General features: G+C 41.5%; 1 protein-coding gene and 1 long non-coding RNA gene across 4 annotated transcripts in view; one reads left to right on the plus strand and one right to left on the minus strand.

Annotated features, from left to right (window-relative positions):
* The window catches only part of LOC103540164 (zinc finger protein 879), a 45260-nt gene extending 38440 nt beyond the window's left edge, over positions 1-6820 (minus strand). Inside the window, exons 1-4 of one of the 3 annotated variants that reach the window (XM_008506682.2) lie at positions 6435-6556; positions 5503-5570; positions 3214-3340; positions 2661-2756 (exon numbers count right to left, since the gene is read on the minus strand). In XM_008506682.2, the coding sequence (XP_008504904.2) occupies positions 2661-2756; positions 3214-3340; positions 5503-5570; positions 6435-6450 (307 nt within the window). In that variant the 5' untranslated portion in view covers positions 6451-6556. Of the gene's footprint in view, positions 1-2660; positions 2757-3213; positions 3341-5502; positions 5571-6434; positions 6557-6642 lie in introns of those variants that run through there. The other 2 variants (XM_008506683.2, XM_070570095.1) reach the window with 2 other exon arrangements.
* A 17-nt stretch (positions 6821-6837) lies between these two features.
* LOC139075236 (uncharacterized) lies at positions 6838-12294 on the plus strand. Its single transcript, XR_011525403.1, has 5 exons — positions 6838-6978; positions 7593-7815; positions 9632-9822; positions 10288-10564; positions 10681-12294. It is a non-coding gene; the product is annotated as an uncharacterized lncRNA (long non-coding RNA).
* Positions 12295-13975: the final 1681 nt, after the last annotated feature.

Below are 13975 nucleotides of genomic sequence, written 5' to 3' on the forward strand. Positions count from 1 at the left end.
AAAATCCCACTAAAGATACTGCTTATCACTCAGAGCAGGAGCAAAACACTGCATATGTCTCTCTTAACCTGTGGTAATTTAATAAGGAAAAAATAGTATCTCATTGCCTTAGCTTGACCTTCACTGATTATAAAGACGTTGAATAGTTTTTCAAAAAATCCTGTGTGAATTTTTAATTCACATTCCTTGCTTTTCTAATCATAATACTCATGCCTTTGTGCTGTAATTATTTACTCTTTGGACCTTTTTCTCTTTATATTTCCCTTTGTATTCCACAGCCACTGTAGCAATATTAATAAGGAAAAACTAGAAAGTAAAATTTCCAAAAGGAAGATTGTTTAATAATTGCTTAACAATAAATAGAGTTCTTTCAATGAGGTAGACCTCTATTTAATGAGGGCTGAATAACTGAAAGACATTCACAATTAAAAACAGGCTCGAGAACAACACATATAATCATCTCTGTTTCTGATTCTTTGTGTGTCTGTCTCTCTCATATACAAACATACTCAAACAAATATTCACACAGTTTGAAAGAATAAATATTAAAATATTAACAAAGGTTCATCGTAGTCAGTAAAATTTCAGATGAATCCACTTTTTTTTTGCTCTTCTGTCTCCTTTTTATAATACCATGTATATCTTGTACAAATTAAAAATAATTAATTTTCGGGGCCAGCCCCATGGCAGAGTGCTTAAGTTTGCATGCTCCATTTCAGTGGCCCTAGGTTTCACCGGTTCGGATCCTGGGCACAGACATGACACCACTCATCAAGCCACGCTGAGGTGGCTTCCCACATGCCACAACTAGAAGGACCCACAACTGAAAATATACAACTATGTACCAGGGGGCTTCGGGGAGAAAAAGGAAAAACAAAATCTTGAAAAAAAAAAACGGGCCATTCAAAAAAAAATAATTAATTTTCTTAAATGCTTGCAAAAGAAGAACTCAGTCAATTGGACAAAGATTTCTTTGCCAACGAGAAAGCTCAGAGCCAAATTTGAAACTCATTCATGGCTACCATTCTGGGTGCTTACAACAGATACATTTATTTTCTAAGGTCCTGACCGAATTTCTGTTTTATGATACCATTATTCTTGAAGTCAGCTTCCTCAAAATGGTGGTGGAATGTGGCAGGATCTATGTTAGTATGGAATACAAAAAAGATTCCTGAAATGAAAAAACACTTGGTTCTTCAAAGCAAAGGGCCCTGCGAACGCCAAATAACAATATTTAAAAAAAATTTCTCCTTGATACAACCTAATGAATCTTCTGAATTCCAAAGATAAAGAGGATATCCTATTATATTCTAGACAGAAGACAAAAAGGAGGAGAGGGGCCGGCCACATGGCCGAGTGGTTAAGTTCACGCACTCCGCTGCAGGCGGCCCAGTGGTTCGTCAGTTCGAATCCTGGGTGTGGACATGGCACTGCTCATCAAACCATGCTGAGGTGGCATCCCACATGCCACAACTAGAAGGACCCACAACGATGAATATACAACTATGTACCGGGGGACTTTGGGGAGAAAAAGGAAAAAATAAAATCTTTAAAAAAAAAAAAAGAGGAAGAAAAGGTTTTCTAAACAGAAAACAGAACAACAAGAATCAAGCTAACGGAGGATTTTTTTATGAACACTCAGTGCCCAAAGACAGTGAAGTGAGGTTCGAACAATTCTAAGGGGAAAAAAACTGATGCTCGAATTCTAGATCCAAAACATAATTCCCACAGGAAAGGTAAAATATCGATTTTAGACATGCACAAATGTAGCACAAATGAACCTTTCTGAAAACATTATTCAAGAAAACATTCTAGTCAAACCAAAGGGAAAAATCTGAAGACAGAGTTCATGAATGGAAGCACAAGACTGAGCTGAAACAGAAAGCCTGTCTCCTGCCATCAAGAAAAGGAAACTCTGGATAAGCAGCATCTCAAAAGAGAGTGCCATTCTCTGGTGCTAGAAACAAAAGCAAAATTCAGAGTAGAAAAGAAAGTGAGAGCTTACTGAGGCAGCAACCCACAGGAGCTTTAGAAATTGAAGAAATGTCCCAGCAGCCAGGGTCTGGAACATATTTTGAAATTTTTCACACAAGAGACTTAGGAGAACGGCGCATTGAACATCTGCAAACCTTCTGCCCAAATTCGATTTGCTACCATTTTGCTACCCCTGCTTTCTCTCTCGTGTGTGTGTACATACACGTACCTCTGCTTTTGCTTTTTAGCTGAATCATGTGTACTAAGTTGTAGACAAAAAAGACAAGGCAAAAACCCAAGATGGACAATGAGACGTCTACTATAGTGTTAAAAGGTTTGTTCAAACCACAAAAGGAAAATAATTTAAGAAAATAATCCAGTAAAAGAAAAAAGGGGAAAATATGAATCATAAAACTGTACACATTATATATTGTGTTACATCACAAGAAACAAAGGACACAGGACAAAAGTGTACCCTATCCTAGGAGAATTCAACTCCCCCTCTGAACCTGCTGCACAAAGGACCTAAGAAGGCAGAGAGAGGATACGCCCTCCCCAGCACCTCCCACCTGGGGGAACACCAAGGAGAGCCCTGGGCAGCGCCCCCCGAGCGCAGGCTCCTCACTGACCAGCAGCGCCCAGGCAGTTAGGAAATGCTCTGCCCGTCCCCAGTTACCGCCACTCACCCAGACATGCGCCTTGAGAAACTCCATTTTCCACCATCCAGGGGTCTTCCCCTTGCTGCAACTGGAAGATCACCTTTGGTTTGGAAAACAGAATCCCTGTTCAAGGACAATAAAAAGAGAATGAGCCTGTGGCAAACACGAGTGGCCAACATGGCACACAGATCCAGCCCCGGGGCCTCCGAGGCAGAGGGACAGTCGAAGGAAGGAGAAAGGTTTATTCTGAGAGGGGCTTAAAATTGGGCTCCTGGAGGACAGTCAGGAGGTGGCCTCAGGAAGAAAGGGCTCTGGCTGCACACTCCTCTACTCTGGAACCTCCTGTGAGACCCAGGGGGACAAACTTTGGGGGGGGTAGGACACAGGCAAAGCACAGAAAGGATGTCCATCACCAACTCTACCAAGCCAAGCCCTTTCCCAGCAGCCAAGGGGAACAGCAACCACTACTCTCTGAGCCCACCTGTGAGCTGAACCTGGCCAAGCCCTGCAAACGTCCCCCTTGTAGAGGGCACCAAGATGCTCCCCCAGCAGATTCTGCATCACGAGGAAAGGTCCTTACCCAGCGAGACCAGGGTGCTGTAGTTCTCCAGCATCACCTCCCGGTACAAGGTTCTCTGCGCAGAGTCCAGGTGCAGCCACTCGTCCCGGCTGAAGAGCACAGCCACATCCCTGAATGTCACAGACGCCTGTAACGCAAACCCATTCCTGCTCACCCAGGACCGTCCCCCCAACAGGATATCTGAGCAGCAATCTGTCACCACTCAGGGCCCTGAGCATTCCAAGCCGAGTCCCTCCCGACCCCTCTTGGCTGCTAAGCACATGTTTACCACGCACCTCCTGTGAGTGAGGCGCAGCAGCCAAACAAGGTAAGCAACTGAAGGCATTGAAGAAAATCAGGATGACGGAGACACAGAACTTCAGACATGAAAACGTACAATCACCTAGACCAAACTCTCATGTTACAGGTGAGACACGAGAATCAGGTTTTAGAAGGAGGCTCCAGCACACTCACTCAGGGAGGAAGAGGTATGCTTGGATTCTGTCAGCACCGTGGGCCATCTCTGTGTCCTGGGCGAGAGGACACTGACATTCACAGTAAGAGAGAATGTCCCCCGTGCGGCTTTCTCAGCAGAGGGCCCAGGGTGGTGGGTGCATAACTTGCCAACAAGAGCCAGGTGAGAAGGCTGCAGCTGGGGCTCTCCCTCTCCTCCCAGAAGCCTTTGCTCTTCTACCTCTCTCCTGCTTCACCTGATCACAAGTCACCCCTTTTAAACTAGTGGCCCCTTCCTTTTCTTATAAGAATCTTTTAAAAAAAAAAATTAGAAAAGACCAATAAGCAAACAAAAAAGAAATGTTAATCTAACTTTCTACCACCAGAAACAAGTTTTGTTAACTTCTTGCTGTATGTCCTTTCAGACTTTTTACATGCTAACACGGCTCTAGATTTAAACAAAAATGAAGTATTATACAGATAACAGTACCCTACTCAACATGTTTTATTTGCTGCCCAGTATCTCATCATATAGATGAATCAGTTTACTTATCTACTGGTGAGCATTTCGCTTGCTGCCCCTTTTGTAACTCCAACAACAATGGACCGGGCAGTGCGGCGCGTCGTCAGGAAGGCAGGCAGAGCCCATTTCCATTGGACACGCTCCCGGAGTGGAAGGGCACAGCTTGCTTTCTCTTTATCATACCCCAAACCCAGAAAGGAGCTCACAACACTAGGGATATTCTCTGACGTGGCAGAGCAAACACAAATTAAAAATAAGAGGCTTGGAAATAAGGCAGGAGACTCCCACTCCCCTCCTCTGTCTTCTTTCTGAATTCTTTCTCTATCCTTTCCAAATATATGTAAATCTCTTTAATGGCTAAATAAGTCACTTGCCAGCCTCACAATGCAGGAACACTTCCTCAAGGACAGTAACTATCTCTGACTGTGCCAATCTCCTAGTCTCCTGCGAGGAGATGGGCCTAACTTAGCACCTGAAAAATTTCCAAGTTGCAAAATTGGATTGCATCCACTCAACTATGCAAGAGTGAGCTTTCCATCTCTGCGATCTCTTTGGCAGACTGCTTGTGATGCACATTACATTCAGGCTTAGCTCATTCAATAACAACACTGTTTTCCTTCTCTTTTACCTTGTGAGGAGGTTTCCTGGGTTGGGAGGAGATCACGTTTTTAATTATATTTCCCCAAGTGCCACGAAAAGGCAAAGACGGGAAGAAATCACTGTTGCCCAGATGCTCCCACCTCAGGGAAGGCTCACTTCCCTGAGTCTGTCCCCCAAACCACTGCCCAGGCTGCAGCTTCCTCTCCTTGCACCATCTACATGAGCCGAGTCCTGCTGGGAAGTCCACAGCCGCCCAGTACTAGGGAATACCCCTGACCACACCTGCTGACCAGAGGTCTTCTTTCTTGAATCGTCCTAGAAAACCCCCCAAACCCTTACCAGTACTACTCTAGCTGACTGGTCCTCAGCTCCTTGAGGGGAAACAGCATACCTTTCGTCTTTGAATTCCTAGTGTTATGGAAGGAATTATTTGACTCCCCCAGGTCTCCGCCCTCCATTGGGCAAAAACGACCAGGATCCCTCACAAAGCTCTGGCTGTGGCACTGACCAGGGGCTGGGGGGTCCATCGAATTCCCAGCCAACAAGTGCTTAACTGTTAAGCGGAGAATTCACAGAGAGACTGGCCCTGAGACAAGAGAAACACCTTCCTTCCAGAGTTCCTCACCTCCCAAGCCCTCTGAGGGTCCCTCCATGGCCTCCAGGGCCTATAGAAGCTCAGCAATGGATGAAGCTCTGAACCGGGAAGGCAGTTCAAGGAGGAAGCCTTCACTCACCTGAACCTGGGCCGGCAACCACCTTGCGGCCATCTCTCCTTCCCCGCTGCCCCTCTTGGAGAAGGTGCCTGAAATGGAAAAAGCAGCTGTAAGGGCTCCCCATCCCGCCTGCACTCTGGCCCTCATTAGGCCAGACCGGGTTAGAAACCTGCACACACTGAGCACCCTGCAGAAGGAAGCCAGAGCGGACCCGGCGCAACCGAGGCGCTCCTGTTCCAGCAGCCCTGGGCCGCCCCAGGCCCAGGAGTGGGCAGCACGCTGACCTCCGGTCACTGAGCGGCTACCCGCAGCCGGCGGCTCAGGAACAGAGAATCAAGGAAGGGACCAGAAGCACCTAAGGCGCGTGAACCCAGTGAAGGACGGTCACGGCAGGCTCACGGAGATGCTCAGTTAGTGAGAAAGCGCATAAAGGTTCCACACCTCTGCACTTAGATATCATGAGCTATAATAATTATAATTATGATTATAACAATTCTTCAAATAGTGTGTGAAGAACTGGTGTCCTTTTCAGGAACAGCCAACCAAAAAATCAGTCCTCGCTGCTCTTCCTCTTGGAAGTTGTGCTTCTTTTATGAAGAAAGAGCTGTCAAAGCTCCTTCAATGATCAAGGAAACATGACCTACCCCCGCCCCTCCGCCAGCCTCTCCAAAATACAGGACTCGGAAGGAACAGCGGCACTGCCCAGAAATGAATTTAAAATCAGGGGAAAAAGAAGTAACTTAGCAAGTAGACAAAATTACTCTAAACAAAAAAGAAAACAGTTAAATCACTCTAGGATTCACTCAATGGCAAACAAGCAAGGCTGGCAAAAACGGATAAACACAAAATAATTCTAAGTTTAAACTCTGGGAGGCGAGGGGGACCCAACAAACCATAAACCCGAACACCGCCCCGGGTTCGCGAACCCCGAAACAAGACCCGGCTCCCCGCACCTCGCCGCGGGGCCATTTCTCCAGGACGCGGCCCGAGCGGGGGCAGCCCGGCGGCGCGGACTTCGGCCCCGCGGGTGGCGACCCCCGGCAACGCCCCCCTCCGCGGCTGCCGTCAGCTGCCCGGGCCCCGCGCCTCCTGACGCCCCGAAACGGGACTCCGCCGGACTCGCGCCGCCGCAAGAGCCGCCCGTCCCGGACCCGCGCTCACCGGCCCCCGGGCCCCGCGGCGGCCGCACTCCAGGCGAGCGAGCGAGCGCCTAGCCCAGGGACATTTTTCGCCGCCGCCGCCAGGCCGCCAGCGCAACTGCGCCTGCGCACGAGAGACCCGGCGGGTCCCCCGGCTGAACCGCGGCACTTTCCCTTTCGAACTATATTTCCCAGACGTCGCCGCGGCACGCCCCTCTACGGCGTCCGAGAAGAGCCAATGGCGGGAAGACTACAGAAAGCGGTCTAGCCAGGAGCCCGAGCAGGCTGAAGCCGTGTCTTTCAGCGTCAGACCTAACCACGAGTGTTGTGGTGCACCTTTGTACGCGTAATTATAAGGGTAATGATAAGAGGGAAAGGGAGTGCGTACTGAAAAATGTGGGAGACTAGCCGCTCGCTGCTGCTTATTCTTGGTTGGTGGGAGAACTGTTAGAATCTATTTTACACATTATTGAATTTAAAGAAAATTATGTCTAAATTTTGTGACCTGTAAAAGATATATTTTTAACTGACACTCACATTGGGTGAAAACAAAAGCATAAAGCTAGTGTTTCCCTTTTCATGACGCTCCTTATTTCTTTTAAAATGGCTCCTTTCATCCCCTTCTTCAAACTGCAGCCTCAGTGCCTGGCGCTGTACATACCAAATAATATGTGCTCAATAAGTGTTGAATAAATGATTTTTTAAATATCCGCCATTGCAGTTTACAAAAACAGGCCTAAAACCAAAAAGCGTTTGAAGGTAGGAAATAAAGAGATGAACTAAGATATGCCAGGAAAATAATATGAAAAAGAAATCTGGGCTCACCGTCCTGCAGTAAGACAAAGAATATTTCAAAGTAAAAATAATTGAACAAAATGAGTTGTTTTGTATTGATAAAAGATAATAGACATTGCCAATAATTAGGGAAATGCAAATCAAAATCACAATGAGATATCACTTTACACCCATTAGGATGGCAGCTATCAAAACAAAACAAAACAATACAGAAAACAACAAATGTTGATGAGGACATGGAGAAATTGGAATCCTATGCATTGCTGGTGGGAATGTAAAATGGTGCAGCCGCTGTGGAAAATAGTATGGCAATTCCTCAATAAAATAGAATTACCATATGATCCAGCAATTCCGCTTTTGGGTGTATTCCCCAAAAAATTGAAAGCAAGGACTCAAACAGGTATTTGTAAATCAATGTTCATAGGAGTATTATTCACAATAGCCAAAATGTGGAAACCCAAGTGTCAATGAATGGATGAATGGATAAACAAAATGTGGCATGTACATATAATGAAATATTATTCAGCCATAAAAAGGAAGTGGATTCTGTTACATACTACAACATAGATGAATGTTGAAGACACACTAAGTGAAATAAGGCAAACTCAAGAAAGGACAAATATTGTATGATTCCACTTATGTGAGCTATCTAGAATAGTCAGATTCATAGACAGAAAGTAGAAGAGTGGTTACCAGGGGCTGGGGGAAGAGAGGAATGAAGATTTATTGTTTAATGGGTATAGAGTTTCAGTTTGGGATAATGAAAAAGTCCTAGAGACAACAGATTGGTGATTATAGCATAACAGTGTGTATGTATTTAATGCTACTGAACTGTATACTGAAAAATGGTTAAAATGGTAAATTTTATGTTATATGTATTTTACCACAATAAAAATAATAACAAAAGAAAATAAATATATAATAATTATGAACTGTTATTGGCAAAACAACATAACATTTAATTTACAAAGTAAAAATAAGGTGGCAGACTGAATACACACCATTATCTCCCTTTTTCTTGTAGTATTCCTTAAAATAACAAAAATCCATACATATATAATTTTCAAAGGAATAAACCCCACACAGCTCTAGAAAAATACCATCAGAACACCAAAAATTGAGAGAAAATCTGGGAAAGCACACAGCAGATATGCTCTGAGATCTAAAATCTGTCTAATAGAAAGATTCAGAAGAAGAAAACAGAGAAAATGAAGATAAGAAAATAATTACAAATAGATTACATACAGAGTTATGGATAGAGATATAGTAGAAAACATGTTCAAGCTGAAGAAGACCTAGGTCTTCAAACTAAATAAAACATAAGGTGTTGAGCATAATGACTGGTGGGGGAAAGGGCAAACAAAAATATATCCTGGATGAAAATTTAGAACTCTAAAGAGAAACAGAAAACCCTAAAAGCAACTAGGATGTAAGAAGGAAATAAAAGATTACGTGTGTGTTACTTGCTACAAGTGATAGAAGATGGAACTGCTCCAATTGAGTAAATGATAAAGGAAGACATAACAAGAAATACTGGGGGCAGACTCCAACTACAGCAGATTCAGTGTGAAATTCCTGGAAATCTGATATGTTGTAATATAATGTTATCAATCATAATTCCAGTTGTTATCTTAAGATAGTGTATGATACAGAAATAACCAAATTTCCTTGTCAATTGTATAGTAATGAGCTCTAATCAGATCTTTAACCATGGGCATTTTTAAGTCTTTTGTCATTTACAGACAGTTACTGTTTTACTCTGATACTTTGCAAAAGTTCTTCATCTTCAAGGAGATTCATGGACAGGACTTTGATAAGTACTCTAGAATAGAGGTTTCTGATAACTTTCAGATCATACCACTGAACTAGGCAAGAATTTACAGAACACTAAGAGAGAAACTGATGGCTTCGACACTGCTAACAAAAGATTAAGATCAACAAGAATTAATTACATGGGACTGACTAAACTGATGAGGATGATTATTTTTGTTTGGTTCTTTAAACTTTGTCTTCCAGATTTAAGGAAAGTTTTTCTTCTAAGCTAGCTAAGACTTACATTAATTTGGCAAAATATAGCTTTGTGAACAAAGATGAAACAATTACCTTTTCTTCCTACCTGATCCCTCCAGAATTTGGAAACTGTCAGTAAGTATTCTTATATTTCATGGCAATATTGTTATTTACATAGGTTCAATAAGAATCTGTTCTCTTTGTAGCAGGACACAAAGGAAACGTTGGTTATATTACCAACACTTTGACTGGAATGTCATACTTCAGAGAAACATGCATAGACACAGTTATGACCAGACAGTTTTAAAGAACTAGGATTGACATTATGAAGCCAATAAAGCCCCTTGGAAAAATTGGCCTGCTACCTTGCTTACAGGGTTCCCAGGAGCCTTATCAGGTGAGTAATGAAGATCACTTCCTGGCAGGCCCAGGAACCTCAGGATTTTAGGGGGACCTCAAGAAGAGAAGATTTCATCCAAATCTGTGGGTATTGCAGGTGAAGTCTGATGTCAAGTTCTTGACTTATATTCTTAGCTAGAAGAGTCTTTTGAAAGTTTATTCTGAGATTCCTTATGACATGTTGCAGCAAAGCAGACTTAAGAGAGCCTATATGGTCAATCACTATTCCTGCTGCACTTATATAAATAATCAGGCCAAGTTTATTGAAACTAGACTTAATTTGCAAACAAACTGGTCTTACTATTATCTTTGATAGAAATGGGGGTGATTGTAGAGAAAAAAATTAAGTTCCAGTAGAAACTGTAATATACACTTGTGAGTTCTAGTTCCGTTAATTGTCTTTGAGGTTTTGTTTTCTACCTGTAAACTGGTGTGGATACTAAATTCTTCTTGTTTCCTCCAGTATCTGGCTACAACTCTCCAAACTGTTGTTTCCAATTTTTCTCCCACCATTGTGATTTAAAATCATTGAGAACTAAAACTGCCCTTTTTCTGAAGCTATGCAAACTAAAGGTGGACAACTGCATATAAACTTCAGAGAAATCACCACAACAGCTCATGTATGGACAATCTTTGTGCCTGTTGCTGTGCAGGCCAGTCAGAAAGATCAACAGAGACTTCAAACCACAAACCAGAAAAATCTATCAGATTGCTACTGTCTGCCCTCACTCCTTCTGAAGGTACTTCTGTCCTGACATCTAGAAATCTTCTTGACTGGCTGCCTTCAGAACTCAGAAACTGGGATTATAATCTACCCTAATCATTAACCTTTGGCTTTTTTCTTTTGTTTCCATAGAAATGCCTCTTATTACATACCTGATTACCTGCGTCATAGAGGCCTAACTGGAGCAACTCACCTGCATCACCACCTCCTGAAATGAGACACAACCCTTTAACTGAACTGACCTATTCTCAGGACTAAGAGACTAGTTCAATGAGTTATGGAGCAATCTGCCAACTCAGGACAGCTTCCCAGTGACTGTCCTGACTGAGTTTTCAGGTCATGGCACAGAAAAGCACTTGCAAAATTCAACATCCATTCCTGATTAAAAACTCTCATCAAAGTAGAAAGAGAAAGGCACTTCCTCATCTGCAGTGTTAGCCGTAGGTTTTGCAGCCAACATCATTCTCAATGATGAGAGACGAAAGGCTTTCCCCATAAGATCAGGAAGATGCAGGGGTGTCAGCTCTCATCACTTCTGTTCATCATTTTAACAGAAGTTCTAGCCAGTGCAATAGGCAAGACAAAGAAAGAAAAGGCATCTAGATTGGTAAGACAAAAGTAAAACTACCTTTATTTGCAACAAACACAATCTTCTATATAGGAAAATCTGATGGAATCTACAAAAAGGCTCCTAGAACTAGAAAGTAAGCTTAGCAAGGTTTCAGGATGCAAGATTAATATTCAGAAATCAATTGTTCTTATCACTAGCAATGAACAATCATAAATCAAAATTTAAAAAGCTAATCCATTTACAACAGTGTCAAAAATATTAATATTTAAGGATAAATATGACAAAAATGTGCAAGATTTGTTCACCACAGACTACAAAACATTGCTGAGAGACCTTCTAAAAGCTCTAGATAAATGAAGATACATACCTTGTTCATGGGTAAATGTTAAGAATCAATATTATTAAGATGTTAATCCTCCCTAAATGAATTTCATGGTTGGCCTTGTTTTTGCAATTTGACAAGCTCAGTCTCAAATTCATATGAAAGTTTAAAGGATATAGAATAGCCAAAATTTCTTTGAAAAAGAACAAAGTTGGAGAACTAACATTACCTGATTTCAAGGCTTATTATAAATCTATAGTAATCAAGACAGTGTGGTATTGGCATTAGGAAAGAGAAATAGATAAATGGAAAAGAATCAAGAATCCAAAAATAGACCCACACATGTATGAACAACTTATGTTAGATAGAGAGGTAAAGGCAATTCAGTGGAGAAAGGATAATCCTTTTTAATAATTGGCTAGCCGAATGCAAAAAAATTTGACCTTTGATTTATACCTCACATTATAAAAAACAAACTCAAAATGGACCATAGAACTAGGTGTAAAAGCTAAACCTTTAAAACTTCCAGAACAAAACATGGAAGAAAATCTTCAAGATGTTGGGTTAAGCAAAGAGTTCTTAAATTCAACACCAAAAACACAATCCACAAAAGGGAGAAATTATAACTGGACTTCATCAAAATGAAAAATTTCTGCTCATCAAATGACATTTTTAGGTGAATGAAAAGGCAAGCCTCATATTGGAAGAAAATATTGGGAAAGCATATATCTGATAAAGGATTTGTATCCAGAATATATAAAAGAACTCTCTTTACTTCATATTGACTTCAGTTATGACCCTTAATTGTTAACCTATAAAATTAAAACTCTGTATTTAACTGGCAAAAAAAAAAGAACTCTCAAAACTCTATTGTATTGCAACAAAAACCCTAATTTTAAAAACAGACAAAAGTTTGATCAGATACCTCTCTAAAAGAGATATAAGAATGGCAAATAAAACTCATAAAATGTTGCGTAACCACATTAGTCATTAGGGAAATGCAATTTAAACTACAGGGAGATACCATTACATACCCACTGCGGGAGGCTAGACAGTGACCCTGCAAATATATCCACATCCTCATCCCCCAAATGTGCAGCTGGTACCTTATATGGCAAAAAGGACTATGCCGACGTGACGAAGTTAAGGATCTCGAGATAGGTTACCCTGGGTATCCAGGTACCTGACATAATGACACTGATCCTTAGAACAGAAGGGCCAGAGGAGACAGAATCAGAATGAAGGTGACGTGATGATGAAAGCACAGACAGAGAGACAGAGATTTAAAGATGCTATGCTGCCCACTTTGAAGAAGGAGGAAAAAGGCCACAAGCCAAGGAAGGCAGGTGGCCAGTATAATTTGGAACAGATAAGGAAATGGATCTTGCCCAGAGCCTCCAGAAAGTAGTCTTGCCATTACGTTGACTTTGACTCAGTGAAACTTAGTTTTTTGGACTTCTGGCCTCCAGAACCCTAAGAAAAGAAACAGGTTGTGTTTTAAGCCACTGAATTTGTTACAGCAGCAATACTCCTACTAAAATGATTTAAATAATAATTTTTTCAAAAGATAATACAAAATGCTGGTGAAAACATGAACCAATTGGAACTCATACTTTGGAAAACAGCTTGTCAGTTTCTTATAAAATTGAAAATACTTATCATGTGACCCAGCAATATCACTTCCAGGTATCTACTCAAGAGAAATGAAAACGTGTCCACACAAACCCCCGTATAAAAATGTTTACAGCAGCTTTATTCATAGCAGCCAGTAACTAGCTGTACACCAATTTTACTTCAATAAAAATAATAATAATAATAATAGTCTGTAGCTGGAAACACAAATGTCCAGACACTGGTAAATGAATAAACAAATTTTGGTACATTCATGCAATAAAAAGAAACGAACTATTGATCTTGCAATAACGTGGATGAATCTCAAAAGCATTATGCTAAGTGGAACAAGCAAGACCAAAAAAAGCCTACATATTATCTGATTCCTTTATATAACATGTGAGAAAAGGTAAAACCTTAGGGACAGAAGTCAAATGAGTGGTTCCCTGGTGCAGGGGGTAGAGGGAGGGAGAAGGGATCAGCTCCCGAGGGGCACAAAGGAACTTTTTGCAGTGATGTAAATGTTCCATGTCTCAGTTTTTCTGGTGGTTACATGACAGTATGCCAAGATTCAACAAACTGTACATCTAAAAAGGGTGTATTTTCCTGTAAGTAAATTATGCTTCTGTGAACCTGAATCTTTAAAAATGAGTGCATTCCTGAAAAGAAAGCAATTAATATTACCACCCAAATTAAAAAGTCAAACAATTTCTCCTAAAAGTTTCATGAAATTCAATATAAATTCAAAATAAAACTTTGCAGCAAATTAGTAATAGAAGGGAACTCCTTTACTCCGATACTGGATTTCTATCAGATACTTCAATGTACCGCCATTCGAAGTGGTTAAAGAGTGAAAAAATTTTCCTTTTGAGACCATAAATAAGACAACGGTTTGGTATCATCCCTTCTGTTCAAGTTTTTTA

Source organism: Equus przewalskii, chromosome 13 (genome assembly GCF_037783145.1).
Source record: "Equus przewalskii isolate Varuska chromosome 13, EquPr2, whole genome shotgun sequence".
Classification (NCBI taxonomy): Eukaryota; Metazoa; Chordata; class Mammalia; order Perissodactyla; family Equidae; genus Equus; species Equus przewalskii.